Consider the following 20497-nt stretch of genomic DNA (forward strand, 5'->3'; position numbering starts at 1 on the left):
TGCATCTGAGAAGTATTAACCTTAATGAAAGCACAGAAAATCAATGTGAAAGGCTGAAGAAGGAATAACTTATGCATTTGTCAAGTCAAAATGAATCATGTGAGGGGGGATGTTAGCACAGGAATTCTTACAGGAAAACATGGGCATTAGGTGAAATAGGTCTTCATAAAAAGATAAAAGAGCAGGTCTCATAGTACAAATCAGGAGGGGCAAGGAACTCCAGAGAATAAAGCCACAATACAATGAAACCTGTTCATGCTACAGGGAAGAGTATGTATTTTGTCCTTAGTACCTGCAGTCCAGCAATGAGCTTGTACATCCCCAGAAATATTTTTCACATAATTATAGCTGTACCAAAGAAAACCTGACCAAACTACAAAACTTTGTCTGCTGCATGTGACAATAACTAAGATTGAATTTGGTGGGGTACCACAAGTGTTGACATTGTTTAGTTTATCCAGATGGGGATGGCACCTTCTGTGACATGGGGCAACTGCAGCTACATGGGCTCACCCAGAGCCTGTATCGAGTAATGCGTCCAGCAGGACCAGGGGTGTGATTTGGGCACTGGTGTGGCTTGAATCCTGTGTCCAGCTCTGGTCCCTCAACTTAGGAAAGGCACTGAGGTGCTGGATTGTGTCCAGAGAAAGGCAGTGGAGCTGGGGAAGGGGCTGGAGCACAAGTCTGAAGGGGAGCAGCTGGGGGGCTCAGTCTGGAGAAAAGGAGATTAAAGGGGCACTTTTTCATTCTCTACAACTCCCTGACAGGAGATTGTAACCTCACCTTCCAGGCAACTAGCGAAACGGCCTCAAGCTGCACCAAGGGAAGTTTAGGTTGGACATTGGTAGGAATTTCTTCACGTGAAGGGTGATGCGACATAGGAACGGGCTTCTCGGGGAGGCGGTGGAGTGACCATCCCTGCAGATGTTTAAGGAAAGTCCGGACGTGGCACTCAGTGCCAGGCTGATAGGCGGTCGTGATTTGTTATAGGTTAAACTCGACAGGACTTTTCCAATCCCGTGGCTCCTGTGACCCCCACGCCGCCATCGCCGCCCCTCAGCGGGCACGCGCACCCTGCCCTCCGCCCGCCCACAGCCAAGATGGCGCCGGGCAGCGCCGTGCCTGCCAGCACCAAAGATGGCGCGCGAGCGCATGCGCGGGAGGGGAAGGGGCGGGGCCGATCCGAATTCTGGCGGGTACCGGCAGCGCGCGGCAGTGAGCGGGGTGCGTGAGGGGAGCGGGCGGTGAGTGCGATGTGTGGGGAACGGGGCACACGGAGCGATCCCGGGCCATGGAGCCTGGGCCGAGGGTCGGGAAGCCGCGGAGGAAGGAGCCCCAGGGTTAGTCGGGGTTCTGCGGGGCGGGGGAGGCTGCCGAGCGGAGAGCGGAACTGTGAATGAAAAAGCGCGGGGTCCGCGGTGAGCACTGGCCATCCCTGCTCGTGCGAGTTAGGCAGTGTTGCTGAAAATGAATATTCTGGAGCATGAGAAAGCTATCGAAAGCAGGTTTTATAGGCGAAACAAGAGATCCTGCAGCAGCAAGATCTGTAAGCACAGTTAGAGTGTGGGTTTGTGACTCATTTGGCCTCAGTGGATATTCCATCTTTCTTATCCAAGCTTCCCTGGCCCATTCATGTCCGCCCGTGCTGATTGTTTTTCACGGACCTTTCTTCATGAAATGGAGCAGCTGTGAGAAACGTGGAATGTACACTTGAGAATAACAACTGTTAGACTTCTAACTAGTTAAATGCTAGTTAATTTTGGTGCAATCAGGTGAGGTGAAAATGGTTATTACTATGAGAACATGGTAGGCATTCCTTAAATTCTGAGTCTGTAATGGGCTTTTTTTACAAAACTAGTGTCCTTGCCCTGCAGCGAACTCAGCATGGGTCAGACTTTTGATGTAGAAAATGTCTGTGAGGGTTTAAAATCTAGTGAAGTCGTCATCTGTATCTCTAAAGAAAAACCAAGCTGGTGGATTGCAAGTTGTCAAATATGTATTTCTAGATGAGGTATATGTGCTTTAACAGTATCACTTTTTTCTCCCCATAACAGAATATTTTGCTTTGAGGGGCTGTTGAAGAAATCCTGGTGAAACTATGGACGGTAAGGGAGAAAATTCTCTTCGTTCAGTGGAGAACTTGTCTTCTTATCAGCCTGTTAGTTAATAAGTTCAAGTGTTCAGAAAAGCTGGTAAGGTTTTTAGCTGAGTTTACATTCCACTGAGTTTATTTGAGTCCTTTGAGACTGCCTCTTGCTTTCCTTCTTGTCACTTTCCTGTGAGGCTGCTCTGTGCCTTCCCTGGTTTGGCGTTTTCCTCAGCAGCAAAGGCTAAATCAGTTTCTTGGTTTGCTCAGATTTTCATTCCTCCTCTGTGTCCCATTCTTCCCTCTGTACTTATCTTGTCCCCATTTTGGTCCCTTTGTCCCTATGTCTGAGGATTTGCTTTGTTGCCCGCTGTGCATCTCTTCCATTGGCAAAAGCCACACAGATGTCTCTGTTGGCTACGTGCTTCCAGGTTCCAGGCTTGTCTGTGTAACAGCAGCTGCTGCTCAAGGAACTGCATAGGAGGGAAAACCAGTGCTGAGTAGCTGGCAAGTTTTCTGCTGACTTGCCAGCCGGTGCCACAAGCTGACAGCATCTGCAACTGTTTCCATCTGGCCTCACAGCCAGTAGCTGCTCTAGAAGACTTCAACTAAACATGAAGTGTATTTTTTAAAAAAAATGCTACTTGCTGCTCTGATGTAGTTTCTTTTGTCATTAGCTTGTAATCAAGGTGTCTTGGATGTTTTATTCCCTAGCAGCTTTTCTTTAACTGGACAGAAATAACTCTGAGTCTAATTTTTGCCTTAGCTGATGATGACTTGGATCTGTTGGCTTCCCTTCTGGAAGAAAACGAAGCAACTGAGGAGAGGAATTCTCCTGTGAAGGAAGATGCTCCAGAGGATGAGGGTGGAGAACCGGACGAATACGATGAGCTCTTTGATGCAGAAGATGATGCCTCCTACACCGAGGAGGTTGATGCTGAGGACAGCATGATTGATGAGCAGAAGGAGAACTTGGCTACGCTGTTCGGAGATGTGGATGACCTGCTGGAAGAGGAGGAGGCAGAGGAAGCTGTCCCCACTTCAGCTCCCAGTGAGGCGAAGGAGAAAACCAATGAAGAACTGCAAGGTATCTGCAACAGCATCTTTGAGCTGTTTTGTTTGATATATTCTGTCTCTAGAGAGCTAATGGGCAGGGGGTATGGCCTGCCTCTTGATGATGGCTGGAGAGGAAAAGTGAAAGGCCTTGTGAAAGTTTCTAAGTTCAATTTTTAGCATCCAGTGGCCAAATTCACCAAACCTCTTTTCCCAAAAGAAAGACAGAGGACCTAAGTAAGCCAGGGAGACTAACAGAGCTGTGCTGAGTAGCATAGGGAAGATTGCCTGTGTACCTGTGCCTTGTCTGATGAAGAGCAATGTTGCCTCTGTCTTCAGGGTAACAGATATTATCCTGGCATCTTTCACCAGCACATCAGTCCCTTCCCTCTCAGGGCTTATTGACAGGAGGTCAATGTGGAATTCATTGTGCAATTTCACGATTATAAGCCGCACTGAGTATAAGCCACACTTCTGGGTGTCAGCAAGTTTTCATTCTTTGTCCATATATAAGCCGCACCTGATTATAAGCCGCAGGTTACAATACAGAGTGTGATAAAAGGTATCTGTTCTATCACCATCTATTGAGGGTGGGGGCAGTGATCCTTATCTCAACGGCAGATATTCTGCTAATGGGCCATCCATTGAAACCAGGCAGGGCATTGTTCTTTATCTTTTCACAACCCATCCTTCCTCCAGAGAGTCATTTTCTGCTAATGGCCCATTGAGTCCCACTGTGGGACAGATAAAATTACGGCATCCCATTGGAAGTTGCTCCAGCCAGGGAGAAGAACTCAACATTTCTTACCAAGATAAAAACAGAGGTTTTGGGACACTAAGGGAGCCCCTTTCTCCACTGGACTCCAGAGGAAAACCGGATTTCTCCACATCACCACTGGATGTCTGGAGGGAAACTGCACCTTGTACAGGAGCACTGCTCCAACTGAGCCACATCTGTCACTGCAGGAGGATGCAGCCACCATGGAATGGGACTGCTACCAACACCCTGCCTGATGGGGTGTCAGGTTGTGCTCTGACTGTGTCAGGGTTTGGAGTTTGTTTCTTTGTAGTACTGTATTTCTATTTTAATTCTCCTAGAAAAGAGCTGTTATTCCTAATTCCCATATTTTTGCCTGAAAGCCCCTTGATTTCAAAATTATAATAATATGGAGGGAGAGGGTTTACATTCTCCATTTCAAAGAGAAGGTCCTGCCTTTCTCAGCAGACACCTGTCCTCCAAACTAAAACAGCAGCTTTTTGTTCTTTGTCCATATATAAGCCACACCTAATTATAAGCCGCACTTCGGGTTCAGACCAAAATTTTGGTCAAAATGGTGCGGCTTATAATTGTGAAATTACTTTCTTTATGGTAATGAGTGCAATCATCAGCACTGGTGAGCAGGAAAGTTTTATTCAACATTACAATTAAGTAAAATGTTTATATGAGACAACCCAGCTCCAGACTGTATGGAAAAGTTTACCTTCATTATGAGCTGTGTAGAATCAAGTAAATCTGCATTGTGACTCAAGTTTTCATTTTCTAAGTTTCCATGATACAGTAAAACTGCCAGACTTCTAGGGATCTTATAAATCCCTATTTGCAATGACTTCCTGCTATCTTCATTATTATCCTTTTTCTTCTTTCTTTCCTAGCTGAGCTGAAAAAATTGCAAGAACAGATGAAGATGTTACAGGAACAGTTGCAGAAGACTGCTCTTGGGCAACAATCCAGTTCAGGCCCTGAGAAGAAAACCCCTGGTAATGACACTAAATGAATTTATGATTTATTGGTTTACCAATCTGAGTTTATAGGCAGGATTTAAACTAATCCTGAAGTGGGCACAAAGTAGCAAGATGGAATGGTAGTCTGGTGTATTCCCACACAGGTTGCTCCTTACAGCTACTGATTAAATCAGTTTTGATCTCTGCATCATGGCTTAATTCTACCTTGGACAGCTGTCATGACTGAGTGCTCCAGACTCTTCTGGAGTCCCTTCTTACTGGCAGATGTTGGTACAGCCAGTATAAACAGCTGTATTTGTTGCTGTAGCATGTTGGATATAGTAATGAGACTTCATGGAAAGATGGCAGAACAGGGGGTGTTTCTTCTTTCCACAGCTTTGAGGTTGCAGTGATATCTAAAGTCTTAAGTTGTTATGGGGAGGAGTCTTTGTGGCTTTTTCAGCTGTTGCATTTCAGCTGACAACTTGGCTGAAAGGTTTCCATGTGGGGCACTGACTTGGACTTGTTATTCAGGAATTACACAGTTTGGAGCAGTGCTTAGAGTCTGAGTCCAGATCCCAAGGTCTCATAGTTTTTTGTTCCCTTGGCCAGGTAAATCTCCCTGTCCACCCTTAAAGGAAAGGAAAGTTCAGAAGCTGCAAGAGTCACCATGCTTCTCGGCCCAGCTGGGCAATCCTTTACCACCAGCCAAACGAGGAATGCAGAAGCCAAAAGCATCCTCAGCAGGTACTATTCTCAGTCTACCTTTTACTGAGTACACCAGGACTGGTCTGGTCAATGTGGCAGAGAACTTATTACAGTTAATTATTGTATTCTTTGTAATGGGAGCTGTACTTTTTTTCTTCTGCTAAAGAGAACAAGATTCCTCCTCCACAACAAGTCCTCAGTCTGGCGTTCCAACCTCTCAAGTCTGCTGCGGGGAACACACCCAGTAAGGTGACCAGAGAGAAGACTTCTCATGTGCCTGCATGCTCCAGTGCAACCACGCAGCCAGTGTCTGTGGAAACCTTCTCAGGACTGAGATTAAGGTCAGCAGCCTAGCTCTGAGCCCTGTCTGGGGACAACCCCTCCAGTAAAGGCAAAGAAAACACAATGGATATATGTGGTTTAACTGTGTCAGATTAGTCACTTGTCATCAAGGGTTATAACACAAAGCCACAGCACTGGCTGGTTGATCAGTGATCATGTAACACTGACTTTTGGCTTAGTACCATGTTTCTGTTTTCACCTCTGCTCTTTTTAACAGAAAAGCTCTGATTTTATTAGCACTGCCTTCCCTGGGATATCCTCAGTGGTGAATCAGGGAAGCAGTGGGCATGTGCAAAGCCCAGCTGAGCTCCAGTTGAACCAGTTTTGTTTTTGCTGCACACAGAAGCCTCAGGAGCCGCTCACCATCCTTATACTCAGTGTGGCCACAAGAGGACTCCGAATCCTCACGGTGTCCCCACCAGAACCCGAGCTGTATTCCCAGCTCAGTCAGCCATTCTTGCTTAGTCTGAAATGAGCAGTTAATGCAGGCTTGGGGCTGAGTTGCAGTGTGGCTATTTGGACAAAAACCCGTGTCATCAGTAGCTTTCTGATATGGGGGGTTTTATTTCAAGTGACCTCAGGGTGAAGTAACACACAGAGGTGTTTTGCAGCAAGATGTAGTCTCCCCAAGAAAGTGCTGTTGGTTTTGATTGTCCACTTGTGCCAATGGATGTGTTGTCTTCTACCTGCTTTCACTGGATCTAGAAAACCCCGGGTGTCTTCAGCCGAAATGGACAGGAAAATGGCTAACAGGAAGCTCATCCGACTGTCTCAGCTGAAGAACAAACTTGCTACTGAAAATCTGGAGGAAATAGACTGGGTAACATTTGGAGTCATAGTGAGGAAGGTCACTCCTCAGAGTGCAAACAATGTAAGTAACTTCATTGTATCCCTTGCTCAGTTCAAGTGGAATGCTGGTGGTCTTTCCTGAGAAACTTTCCTAGATCTTCAGCTTAATTAGCTGACTTAATGTAGTTAATGGAAAACTTCTGCATGAAAAATCTTGGCTTGTGTGGTTTCATTCAGTATTGTATGTATCTTATAGAAAGTCACTGATAAAACAGGTCTGGATATTGCCATGGTTTTGTGTGTTCAGTGGGGTAGAAACCTCTTATTCAATGAACAAGTGTGCTGCCCAGCTTTGATATCAGAAAGGTTGGTGGCAGCAGAACTATTTGTTGTTTTGAACTTTAGGAGCCCCAGAACTGGCAACATGGATGGCTGTAGATAATATATCTAAGGTTACAAACTGTCCTTTTCTAAATCGGGACAACCTTGGGAAGAGGAAAGTCAGAATAGCTCTTCAAAAGAAGCAGCCAGAGGGGATGCAGTCAGTGTGTCTGCAGCAAAGCTGAAAGCTCAGGGAATGTCTGTTCCAGGGCAGGACCTTCAGTATCTGGCGGCTGAACGACCTGCGGGACCTCAACGAGTGCGTCTCACTCTTCCTGTTTGGTGATGTCCACAAGGAGCACTGGAAGACCGACCAAGGCACAGTCATTGGCCTGCTCAATGCCAACCCTATGAAACCTAAAGAAGGCTCAGATGAGGTGAGAGGATTTTTCATTCAGCTGTAGATAAAACCTATAGCTGAACCTTTTCATATTTGACTGAGATACAGCTTTATAACACATCTTCAAGTTGAAATTGCAGCAGTCTGCCCAACAGTTTGAATTGCATTCAGGTAGTTGCATGGTGTGTATCTGCTCCTGGCCTCCTGGAAGACTGAACTTCAAGAAGTCCTATTAAGCATTTAAACACAGAGTTTATTCCAATTTTTAATCTGCTCTTGGTAGTAGTTGGCTCTTCCACAAATATATGGAGTGTATTTTCATTTCAGTTTATTCAGCTACTTCACTGCAACACTTATTTCACTTACAGGTCTCTCAAAGCTGAAAAAGGTGGAGAAGCACATTTCATTCTTCTAATTCAAGCATGAGATACGATTACAAAATAATGTTTCTGATTCAAAAATCGCAATGGAGAAGCAACATTATTTAATTTATTAAACAAACAATGGATTATGTCAATATATGTCAGTTGATACTTAGTAGTTCACTTGTTAAATCGATTATCTATAAATGCAGAACATTTAAGATGGTTTCATTTTGCTAATAAATGAATCTATTTTTAATTGCACTGGAAGGGAACCTGTTTCCAGTTACTTCTGTCAAGGAATTTTGGTCTAGTAGCTGATCATGTAGTGTTCTGCATTTTAAATTCTCCAACTAGAAAAATTAAGGATGTCATTAATTGTCTTTTAAGCTATATAATTGCTTAAATTAGCATGAATAAGCAGTAGATAATCCCATTGGTGAGCAGAAAGGCACACCAGATTTAATAGGAGGGCTGTATTTAACTGTCAAGAATGGTTCTTAGTAGTTAAAATGTCCACATTTATTACTACATTAAAACTGACTTCTGAAATTGTCCCTTGGCTACAGACACAGTCCCTGGTGTATTTGGTTGTGTGAAGCAGATGCTTTTCTGGTACAGGACTCAGTTTTGATTGGACCAAGACACTTGGATAAGGACAGAGAGCTCTTCCTCCCATCCCCTGCTGGATGTAGGGATATGACGGTATCAGAGCCAAGCAGCTGTACAGGACGATTTACAGCACAATTAGAACTGCCTTAGGTGTTTTTTGGCTCCCTGAGGCTCTGAGTGTAGAACTCAAATGTCTTTCATCTCTTTGTGAGGAAAAAAATTTACTTTTTTCTTTTGAACTGAGCCATTTCTAAATCTGAATAGGACATGTGGCTTTCTTAAGCTAGGTGTTCATTTTAATACTATTTGTTAGTACTAGAGGTAATGAACCAGATCAGAGACAAACCAGTGACATCTAAAAAGAGGCTATCCAGTAATGTTTTGATTTTTTTCTAGGTGTGTTTGTCTGTTGACCATCCCCAGAAGATCCTCCTCATGGGAGAAGCTCTGGATATGGGCACCTGCAAAGCCAGAAAGAAGAATGGTGATCCTTGTGCACAGATTGTGAACCTGGTCTGTATCTCAGTAATCAGGGCATTCCTAAGCTGGTGAAAATCTGGCTCCTGATTTTGTACTGATACTCTGACCTTTTTACTTGTTTCTGTATCCTGACTTGCAACTAACTAAAGTGAGTGGAGAAAGTGAGAAATGAAACCCAGAGGAGCTGTTTCTGTGCTGCCACTGTGCAGGGAATTTCCCTAAAAGCAGAATTGGTGCTGCAGAGAAAGGAGATTGTCTTGACCCATGATGCCACACCCTTTCACCCTCCTTTACTGCAGTGCAAACTTCCATGCACTGCACTAGAAAACTCATCCAGGAAAAAACAACACGAGATTTTTTTCTGGGGGAGTGGCTTTTTTTTTGAAATTATTTTAACCCAATGAACTCCCTTGTCTAGTGTACCTGCAAGCTATTAGGATACTTACATCTGAATGTGGGACACTGGAGATGAGAGAAGGAAGTGTTGAGATCCTTCTTTTAGGACATTACTGACTTGTACTAGTTTAAAGGACTATTGGATTATGTTACTTCATGGCTATGGTGATGCTGTGATACCTGAAAGTAACCTTGTCTGAGTCAGAAGGGTTGTAGATAACAGGGTATCAGAAGGAGGAGAAAAATAAAGGAATGAAGAACTGGGGAGGAGCTGGAAGTGTGGGAAGTGGGAAGGAGACAAATACAGAAGGTACTTGTAGCCAATCAAGACTGTGATTGCGGAGGCTGTGCATGCAATACATAAAACTGAATGGAGTCAAGAATACAGAATCTGGGCAAGAGGGCCTGGGTGGGATATGAGTTGACTTCAAGGAATGGCCTTAAAATTCCTTGATGCACAAGGTTGTTTCCAGTGATTAGTATAGGCAATTTTAGCTTTGTTTTTAGTTACTTGAATGTGGGTGTATTTTTGCTTAGTTGATCAAATGCTGCAGTAGCACAGTAGAGATGTTACTTCATTTTAGCCATACAAGGATGCATGTGGGTGAGAGGAATGAAAGAGATTGTAATTGCTGATGTCCAGTAACAGGCTTCTCCCATTTCTTTTCAGAATGACTGTGAATATTGTCAGTATCACATACAATCCCAGTACAAGAAGCTCAGCTCAAAGCGGGCAGATCTGCAGTCCACCTTTTCTGGTGGCCGCATTCCCAAAAAAGTTGGTCGGAAAAATCCCACTTTGAAGGAAAAGCTGTGTCAGGATGGGTTTTACTATGGAGGAGTCTCTTCAGCAGCATATGCAGCCTCAGTGTAAGAAAAACCATTTATTTCTTTTGCTTTTGAACAGAATTTCCCTTACATGTACAAGGGAGCCTGAAGCCCTGTCTAAGGGAGTCTATTCATTTAGAGAATGCTTTTGCATTAACTATTCATCAAACAGGAATAAAACCCCACATTTGGCATAGTCCTACCAGCCACATGGGGTAACAGAGCTGCTGCTTGACAGGAAAATTTTAAGTTTGTACTAAGATGTGGTGTGAAACCAGGCAGCTTTGTGTTTCAGTAGATTAATGGACTTTGAGATCATGAGAGTCCAAGCATTCGAGTCTCTGAGATTGTTACTGTATTTTCTTATGGTTTACTGCATTTAATCCCAGAGTCAGTGTTTTCTGTATTTCCTTATGTCTTCCTTGGCTGAAATAATACAGTGTCACTCTGTGTTAATGAGGAAACAGGAATGACCAAGATCTGTATGCTGTGGAAAGATGAGTCTCAGCTAGATCCAGCCCTGTGCTTGGACACAGCTTTTATTCCCTTACCACTGCCCTCTGACACCTGGCGTGACTCCACAGTAATGAAACAATTCCAACCTCCTTTCTGTCCCTGGAAAGACCTGTGAGAAGAGCAAAGTTTTGATTTATGTTTCATTTTCCTGTAATGCATAGGAAATACAAATCTCAACAAAGGTAGAAATGGGAGATCCTAAACATTATGCTGGAATTTGGATTTAGATTCACTTCCTTCCAAAAAACAGACAGATGGCCCTTTGGGGTGGCTGGACTTTTGTTGTAGCACTGGGAGAGTATTCAGGCTTCTGTCACTGCTCTAAGAATGGGAAAACTCTGATTTTCAGAATTTGTTTCCTCTTTCTAGTGCAGCAGCTGGTGTGCCAAAAAGGAAGATTCAAACCACTCTCTCCAGCCTGGTCGTGAGAGGATCTGATGCAATTGTCCAGGAAACCAGGCAGAAAATTGGTATGCAATTACCCAAGTAGTCTCTTCACTCCTTAGATATTTCCAGCTTCATGTGTAAATGTGTCCCAGGGCCTTCTAGTCACTGAGTGAACCTAGAAATCATTTGGCTGCAGAAGGGGTCATTTGCAGGCAGCTTCCTCAGTTGGTCAAAACTCCTCTTCCCTCTTGAGATCACAGTTTCAAGGCAAATGTAACTAAGCAACTGTGTGGCTCCATGCATCTTTTTTTCATCAGTGCCCCCAAATTAAGTCTCCTGTTCTGTCTTTGGACAGTGACAGAAGATCTTTGCCAGCGTAATAGGAATTGGAAGTTTTAAGAACTTTGAACCAGACAATTTATTTTATTTGATTAAAACAAATTGCTTCTGTCAACCTTGAAAGCTCCTAAGGAATACTAAGTATAAATCAGTCAGGTCTGCAATGCAGGGGACCTCCTGAGAACCCACCTTGTTTCTAGTGCTTTTCTTTTGTGTCAGAGCATGTTCCTTTCATAGCCCTAGGATGTCACCAGTCTTCTCTGCTTCTCTGCTTTGTTTCTGTAAAGCACTTAATAATTATACTCTATGCTCCTTGGAGAGCAGGTGACAGGTTATTCAAACTGTGTTCTAGATGCCACCTAGTTTTATTCACAGCTTTCAGTTCCATCAGTTGCCTCCATTTCAGACAGCATAGTGTCTGTCCATAACAGCTTTTAGCTGCTCTTAATTCTCCAGGAATAAAGTATGGACGCTTCAGGACTGTTCAAGCATCCTAAAAATTACAATGGTGGGAGTAAAACAGATAGCCAAGGCTGATGAGAAATTGAGCAATTCAATTGCTGAAGGGATAGAAATGGCTGTGACAAATGACAAGACCTTGGGCAACCAAATATAATGTAAATGTTGGTCTTGCTTTGAGAAGTGGTCAGGTGACCTTCAAGGGTTTCTTCCAATATACACAACTTTACATCTCCAAAGGCCTACTCCCCTTCCTCACTTCAAATCTCTTGTATTTCTGCCCCTTCCACTCAGGTGCAGCAAAGAGACCCATGCAATGTTCTGAAGAATTCAGGGAACTCCTGGCACAACCAACTTTTGGAGCACGAAATCTCTGCAAACACTGGACCAAAACAGGTATTGTCTTCTTGCCTGAAGGAAGACCCACTTCTAAAATCACTCTGAACAAAGTGGCTTTTTATTTTGGTTTTTTTTTCCTTTTTTCCCAGATGCTGAAAAGAAGCAAGGGACAAATTTCCAATCTATCTCTGCTTCAGCACTGCTCAAGCAACAGAAACAGAAATTGCTGGAGGCCAGAAAAAAGCGATCTGAAGAGATTCAGAGGCGGTAAGACACACTGGCTTTCACAGGAAGGGTTCTGTTATTGTAGCCCTAAGGATAGCAGTGTTTCACTTCTTATTTCTTGGTTTTGTGTGATGCCTCTCTCTGCCTTTAGCTTTGAAAACAATTGGCCATTCACTCCTGGTGACTTCTCCAGGTCACTCTTGATTTTAGTGACTCAGTGAGTCCTTTACCAGTCTTGTTTTCTTCTCCTGAATGCCAAAATTGTTGTGTTTCTTTCAGCAATTAAAGGTCAAATAGTAAAAAATCATAGTCTGCATCCCCTCCTTTCTTAAACCTTTCTATCTCTGACTTGTGTCCCTAATTGAATGAATTATTCTTGTCTTACAAGGTTTCTCCAGAACACAAGTAAAGCCAGCACTCCTGCTCTCCCATCCTCCTCCAGACAGACCTCCCTCCATTCCCCAGTGCCTGGGGCAGAGTTTCCCAAAGCTGCAAAAATGTCAACTCCTCAAAGGCCCAGGCTAGGTAAAGGCTTCTCAGAAGGAGAAGATATCCTCTTCTTTGACAAGACTCCACCTCCAAGGCCAAAGCTAGACAGCTTGGCAGAAGCCAAAAAGGTACCAGGTCTTTGGATCTTTTAAGTATCAGAGAGAAGTTAAGGGAAATTTGGTTTGTGGTAGAAGAGTCATCTTTGGTCAGATATGGCCCAGCTCAGTTCTGGTGTTAGGGAAATTTCTCGTTTGTGGGACCACACTGGTCTGTATTCCAGCACACAGGACACCTGTGGTTCCTGATAGCTATTAGTGCCAAAGTCCATGCTGCCATCTTGCCTTCACTCAGCCTCTTAGGGCAAGGGATTTGTGCTGAAAATCCCTGGAGTGCTAAACTCTGTCATTGCTAGTGCAGTGTATTGCAGGTGTTTTCTGTTTGAAAGGTGGGTAAACAACTGGTTTAGCTGTGTTGTGTCATGAGTCTGGATAGTTTTGTTTTCTAGCCAGAACAGACTGCATCTTTTTTCTTTTCTTTTTTCTTTTTTTTTTTTTTTTTTTGCAAAAATGTGTTCATTTGTTTGTCAAAGAAACTTTTCCAACTAGAATGTGGAAGTATTAGCATTCTGAGAGTATGAGAAGGAATAGTTGTAAGAAATTTTCTATTAGTTCCAAATTATTATCAATTTCTGTGGAAATCTCAAGTGATTTGATTTCTCTGAAAAACTTACTGATTTGTGAAGCAGGTAAAGCTCACTTGCAGAGACACCAGGCCTGGTAACACCTGTGGAGAAGTGATTTTATGGTTTGGGAAGTCACAAGAGGCTGGGTGTATATCAGAGCTGGGAGTTTTGTTGGGCCTCCCTCCAGGCAGTGCTCAGGCCAGTGGATGTTCTCTGTTCTAGCTGACAGCCTTCCTCTGCTATTTCTGGAAGTAGGAGCTGGGAGCCAGACAGGTCACCAACACTTTCCTGCTCTTTCCTGTTTTCCAGCTGGCTGCAATACAACGACTGCGAGCAAAAGGGCAGATTCTTCCTAAAACAGACCCAAACAGTGTCAAGAGGAAACGGACTGATGTTGAGGATGTCCTAGAAATCGTTGAAAGAGTTGAGAAAAATGTTGCTCAGCCACAAGGTGCCAAAGCAGACAATGGTGTGTACTGTTAGCTTCTAGAAACAGAAAAAATGTGCTCCTGTCCTACTGACAGAGCAGTAGTTGCTTTGGGTTAAGGACTTAATTGCTGTACTAAAAAAAGGCCCAGTTAAATCTGTTTGGAACTTCAAGGGTTTGTTAGAAAGAATAAAAAAATCTCTAACCCTGTGGAAAAAGTGTGAGATGTAATCTCTGAAAGCTCCCTGTGCTCATCTCTGCTCCCTTTCTTCCGGCACTTGAGCATCTGCAGTGCAAGGCTGACTTCACCAGGGGAAACCAAGAACTAATCCCAGCTGGGAAGGTTTCTGAATTTTTTTGTGGGAACTTCAGTTTCCCTGCTGGTGATTTACTGTGTTATCTTGGATTAATTGTTTAATTCCCTTTAAAGTTTCTTCATCAGTCAGTGAGAGAACACTGCTTGCACTCCTGGGAGTAATGTGAAAATTCCTAGTACAGTGCTTTGAGAGAAGATGCAATGTTATTTTTATTTTTTTTTCTGAAGTCATATTTAACTTGTTTTCATGTTCCCAAACTATGAAAGGCTGCTGTTTGACCTGAACATCTGCCTGAGAGACCTGAGATTTCCAAAATCTCCTGCAGTGAGCAAGTTTAGCCATCACAGCCTTGTTTTGTTGGACTGAACCTTTTTGTCTCCCTAGAAATGGATGAACTGGAACCTGCTCAAAAGAAACGGCGTGAGCAGCTGGCCTATCTGGAGTCAGAAGAGTTCCAGAAAATCCTGAAGGCCAAGTCCAAGCACACAGATGTCCTAAAAGAGGTATGGCCTCCATCCAGCCATGACTGAGGGCTTAGAACTGGGAGCTGACTGGACTCCTTATGATTTCAGCAAGATCAGGCACCCAAACATCTCGTAGGCCAGATTGTTCCTAGGAGCAGGGCTGGTGTCTCTGAGCACACAGGGCACAGGGCCTGCAAGTCAGCACTGTTGCCATAGCTGGGGTAAGGTCATGTTGCCAGTTGACATCAGGTTTTTTGTGTTTGGAAGGATCAGTAAAGTTTCCTCTTGGTGGATAATCCAAGAAATCCCTCTGCCTTAAAATCGAATGAGCCACACACCTATTCTGTGCCTCATTATATGATATCTTGGTCACATAACGCCAGCTGCCACCTTCATCTGTGGCTCATGTCAGCTGTGAAGTGCCATTGGATGTCCTGAAGAGCTGAGAGCTTGGGTTTCTCACACTGGGATCTCTGCTGACCCCTTTCCCAGGGTTACAGCACCTCCTATGGTACAGAGCTCTTGTCTTGGACACTTACTGCTATGAAGTCATAGTTGTTTTAAGGTCTTCTGGGAGGAATATTTTGGCTAAGAACCTATTCCATTAACTACATCTGCCTACCTGATTTCTCTCTGCACTGTCCTCATGATTGTGTGCTTATTTCAGTACTTCCTGCTGTTGTTAAACTTTCCCACTCATACATTTCAGAGGTGGCTCATTTTAGTGCTGGTGAACTACAGTACATGTATAATAATGGATTATATTTAATATTTATTAATGGATTATATTACCATTGCAAGCAAGAGAGATGTTGGCTTTCTCTGCTTCAAGCAGGCCTGGTAATAATTTGTCCTAAGGCCATTTATGGAGTGGCTTCTCTTCTCTTTGTGTCCTCACAACCCATTTTGTGTGCCCCACAGGCTGAGGCTGAACTGCAGGAGCAATACTTTCAGCCACTGGTGAAAAAGGAAGAACTGGAAGAGAAGATGAGGAACATTAAAGCAGTGAAATGCCGAGTTGTGACGTGTAAAACGGTGAGTGAAGGGGAGCCAGGGTACCAGCAGGGGAGTGGAACATGGATTCTACAAAATGGTGCTGGACTATCCTGCAGACTCCCATCTGTCACTGTTGGCTCTGGTCCAGGGATTGATGTTTTGTCCCTTTTTTGCCTGTTTCTGAGAGCAGCCTGTGCACAGAGTGACTGAGACATGGCAAGACTTTAGTGCTGTGCTCAACATCTCAACTCAATGCTTATGCCATGGGTATTGCTGTCCTGAATTTCTACATTGCTTCCACTAAGTGCTTTGTACCAGGGACCCTCAGTTCCCCATATTTAATGAAAAAAATAAGCAAAGTCCTTGAAAACATTAACACTGGTTGGAAATACTCTATCTGCATTTCCAGGACTTTGCCATCAGGAAGAGGAGTGGAGCTTTATGACTGTCCCAAATGCACTAAGAGGAAGGGAAGCATTCCAAACCTCCCACTTTCAAAGTTTCAGCCCCTCCTGAACTTTCCCTCTTGCTGCCTTCCCTACCTGTTTTGGGATTGCACAGGGGGATACCTGTGTCCCATGAAGTGCTGGGAGCAGGACCACAGGGTGGCAAGGGGAGGATGGTATTAGAAGTAGCAGTGACAAACCTAGGGTGGTGATCCAACTGCTGGGCTCCTCAGGATGGGAGAGGACAGGGATGCTTTCCTGTGAACATTGAGCTGCTGCCAGCCCTCAGAACAGGTCTCACATGCTCTCTCCTCCCTCACAGTGTAATTACACCTATTTCAAGCCTCTGGAGACCTGTGTGCAGGATAACCACGACTACCGCTGGCATGATGCCATCAAGAGCTTTTTCAAATGTCCTTGTGGAAGCAGAGCTATTTCCCTTGACAGGCTTCCAAAAAAGCCCTGCAGGTAAGAAATGAGCCTCATGAAATAGTGACTGGGACTGAGGTACTGTCCCTTCACAAGTAACTTCTTGAGAGTCACATAACCGTGTCCTAAAAGGGGAATATTAGCCCTTGTGCCAAGGTGCATGGGCTGGATGTGGGGCTGCCTTAGGATCCCCTCATAGCGTGTAGCAAACATAGCACAGTGATCCTCACATGCCCTCTTCATCTTTCAGTAACTGTGGCCTCTTCAAGTGGGAGCGAGATGGGATGTTAAAGGTAAGTGTGAGCCAGCAGTGCTGAGCACCTCAGCACTCCAGCTGCTTCCTGTGATACTTTTGTCCCCCTTTTTGTTTCTGTGCCCTTATGAGCTCCCAGCAAAGCCACAACTGCATTTTGCCAGGTACACACAGGAGTCTGCAAGCTGTGTTATAGTGGACTTCCACTTTTCGCTTTCTGTTCTCAAAGCTTTGTTTTATTTAACCATGGGGAAATGGCTTTTGAACAAAGTTGTACGAATTCAGAATGTCAAGGTCCCTAGAAGGTCTGTCAATGTTTACTCAGATAATTTAGCCCTGCCACAATTTCTGACAGACAAGTGTTTGGGAGACACCTACCACGTGTTTAACTTCTTTTCTCCATGGTTCATGTTTTCAGGAGAAAAAAGGTCCGAAGATTGGTGGAGAAACACTTTTACCAAGAGGAGAAGAACAACCAAAATTTCTCAATAGTCTTAAGTGACCTGGAGTTGATTTTTTTCACAACATATGGATGGATTTTTGTGTCTGAAACACACATTTATACTGGACTGCCAAAAGGATTCAGGTTTTAGTGATGAATCAGTAGGGGAACCAGTTTTGGATGAAAGGACCATCTGCCAAGTGTCCACCAGGCCGCTGCATGGATATTGAACTTTGATCTTTTTTTAATTGACTGAATAAGACTGCATGTGCAATGCATGGTTGTGCCTGTTCTTTCCAACTAACAACACAAGAGTGACCTCACTATTAGGTGACATCATCATGAATGGGAATGACTATAGATTCCATCAGCACTTACGAAATTAATACTCTGATGTCTTCGTGCCAACCTGTCTTCAGCTTTTGGACAAAAACGGGTATGAGAGGGTTGAAGGCACAGAGCATTCTCCATTGGCTTCAAAATTACTCTGAACCCTTAGGAATAGATGTCAAGCAGATGTCACAAGTTTTTCCTTGGCTTACCTGTTATATAAAACCCTTCCATGGCTTTAGCCCTGCAAGTCAGCAATGTTTCTGCTGGAAACTCAGAGCTCCCTGTCCCCCCAGCACCATCCACACTACAGTGCTCTTGTGGCTACAGACCTGTAGCTTCCACTTTGAAAAACATTTTAATGAAACTGGCACCATTTTGTGAGTGCTTTTAAAGAGGTGAGTGATTATACTTGAAAGATTTTACCCTTTTTCTGGTATTTTAAATAGGAACAGTAGCTGCCTCAGACCAAGCAGGATGAAATCTCCCTCCAAGAGGTGGCTCCTGAGAAATGCTGTCTCCATACAGGCATTTTTCTGACAGCACATCTCTGTAGGGATGTCTGGGGCATTTAATCAGCTTTTCCCGGACCTGAGCCTTTTCCTGTCACTGGCTCATGCCCATGATATTTTTAAGTGCCTAAACCCCCTCCAACCTCAGTGATTCAATCCAAATGCCACTAAATGTCCCACATGTCCCAGCAGTCTTGTTGATGCCTCTTGTTTGCTTGCACAGAGACTGCAGGAGAAATAAGTTACTTCATTTGAAGCAACTCGGCAGCATGCTGCAGCCTTCATCTCTTACTGGTGCTTTTATTGGTGCAACTTGGCCCACAGCATTCATTTCAGTCTCCTGTTGGTGCCATTTGCTGAGTGGGGTGTCACTGCTAGGGGACAAAATTGGTAACTGTGACACTGCTTGGCAATGTCTCATTCAGAATAAACAGTACAGAGTAAAACACTCCCTGGGTCTGCATGCTATCTCTCTGAGGAAGAGGATGAGTTGTTTCCTCAACATCTTTGCCCACAAACTCAGTGCTGAATCACCAAAAGGAAGTGGTTTGTGGTCTGTAATTTCAGCTTTCACAGAATATGCTCATTCAGACTTAACAGGAGTTTCCTACCTGGAGTCTACAAAACCACCATGAAATTCCACCTTGGAATCAGCCTTCAGCCAGCATGTTGAAAGCTTCACACTTTGCAGTTCCTGTCTCTTGGGCCCAAGGAAAGGAGATTCTGCAGAAATTAAAATGTCAAAGGAGGGTTAATGCTTTATTTTCATAGATGGCCCCAGGACTACTGTGCATTTGTAATGCCCCAGGATCTGTAAGACCTGTATCTCCATAGGAGTGAAAGCAATGCTTACATGCAAAAATAGGGTGAAGAAACCAAAGCAGTTGCTTTGCTTAAGCTCTAGCAGTAAATAAGGAGTGGGGGAGATGGATGTATTAGAATTTATGTGCCTCATTGTTTTCAGATGCTTTTCTTGTGCCAGAGATTGCACTACTACCCTGATTCCTGAATATTCAACTCTAACAACAGGAAAACTGGGATCAGTCAGGATGGTCACAGCAAGGACATGAGGAGATAGTGGCAGGTGCTTTGCCCAAAGCTGTCTCCAAAATGGATTTGACCCAAACATCCTGCAGGACCACCAGTTACTGGATTTTTGGGTGATTCTCAGCTGTAGCACCCTAATGTTTCCCTCAGACCCAGCACCTGCCTCTCCAGGGTTCACTTTGGATATTCAGCCATACAAGTCACAACAGAATTTCTTAACCACAGAAATAATCCAGTGCAACCAATAAAGCTGCTTTTGCTTCAATTTCATCTTTATTTCAAAAACAAAATCCATGTTCTCCATCTGTCAGCTCTTCAGCCTTGCTGCACCTATTTTATATTAACATGAAATGCTTTTGTAATGCAGCATTTGAGGCAAATTCCTTTCACGGGGGGCAAAAACCACATGAATCTGGCTCCTCAGAAGCTGATGCTCAGGCACTGGTTTCCCATCCTGGTTTTTAGAGGTCACTTTAAAGATTGATTATTTTTCCTTGCACTACCTTTGCTCATTTCTTCCAAACTACCTGCATTAAAAAAAACCACAAAACAAACCTAGGAAACAGCATCTTTGGATGCAGTGTTTCCTGTTTGTTCCTGGTGTGAGCAGATCTGTTTGGCCATAAAAACACCCATTAACTTATTCTCTATCTCTTCAAAGTCTCAAACAGAACTGTACAGACAACACTAAATTAAATTAAAAGCTACAAGCTCCAGTGAACAAAACCCTGCTTGGTGTAAGCCAAAAGGCTCATTGGATTGATGTGGTGAGCAGGGAAGGCACTTGAATGGGTGTTTTATAAACTATGTCCTCTTCTTGCAAATCCAGTTATAGAAGGATTGAATAACAGCCTCTCCTATCTAAATACCTGCTAGCACAAGCTCATCCTACCTGTGTTGATTTGCACTGAAAAGATAGCAAAGAATATGGGTGAAATCAATTTTGGCAGCCCAGAGATGCAAATGGTGATGAATAGAGCTGGAGGAAGAATTTGCAGAGCTCCTGGGCTGATTTCCAGGGATGTGAAGGGGCTGTCTGTGGAGCAAGGGCACTTCTCCAGCACAGGCAAGCAGCAAGAAGTCTTATCAGCAGAAAGGCCAAAATTACATGTGAGTTACAAGATAAGGTAGTGATTTAAGATTAGTACAAGGTCTGGAGCAGAAACCGTTTTATATTTTTTATGTCCAAATTCATTTACTTCTTTCTCCAGCTGCTCTTAGATCTGTTCTTAACATCACTGTAGTAGCACTCTAAGCTGGTGAGGTGGCAGCTGTGTGAGGACACTGGGCATCACTCAC

The 20497-nt window shown here is 43.9% G+C and overlaps 1 protein-coding gene across 1 annotated transcript; it reads left to right on the forward strand.

Annotated features, from left to right (window-relative positions):
* The first annotated feature begins 1137 nt into the window (after nt 1–1137).
* Nucleotides 1138–18936, forward strand: MCM10 (minichromosome maintenance 10 replication initiation factor). The gene is made up of 19 exons (XM_033057567.1): nt 1138–1228; nt 2853–3173; nt 4793–4897; nt 5474–5608; nt 5736–5910; nt 6617–6782; nt 7291–7458; nt 8792–8908; nt 9942–10141; nt 10985–11085; nt 12095–12196; nt 12289–12406; nt 12753–12981; nt 13845–14004; nt 14664–14782; nt 15665–15778; nt 16508–16653; nt 16865–16907; nt 17286–18936. The coding sequence occupies exons 1-19, from the start codon at nt 1138–1140 to the stop codon at nt 17367–17369; spliced, it is 2694 nt and encodes an 897-aa protein (XP_032913458.1). The 3' UTR covers nt 17370–18936.
* Nucleotides 18937–20497: the final 1561 nt, after the last annotated feature.

This window comes from Catharus ustulatus, chromosome 4 (assembly GCF_009819885.2).
Source record: "Catharus ustulatus isolate bCatUst1 chromosome 4, bCatUst1.pri.v2, whole genome shotgun sequence".
NCBI classification, from domain to species: Eukaryota; Metazoa; Chordata; class Aves; order Passeriformes; family Turdidae; genus Catharus; species Catharus ustulatus.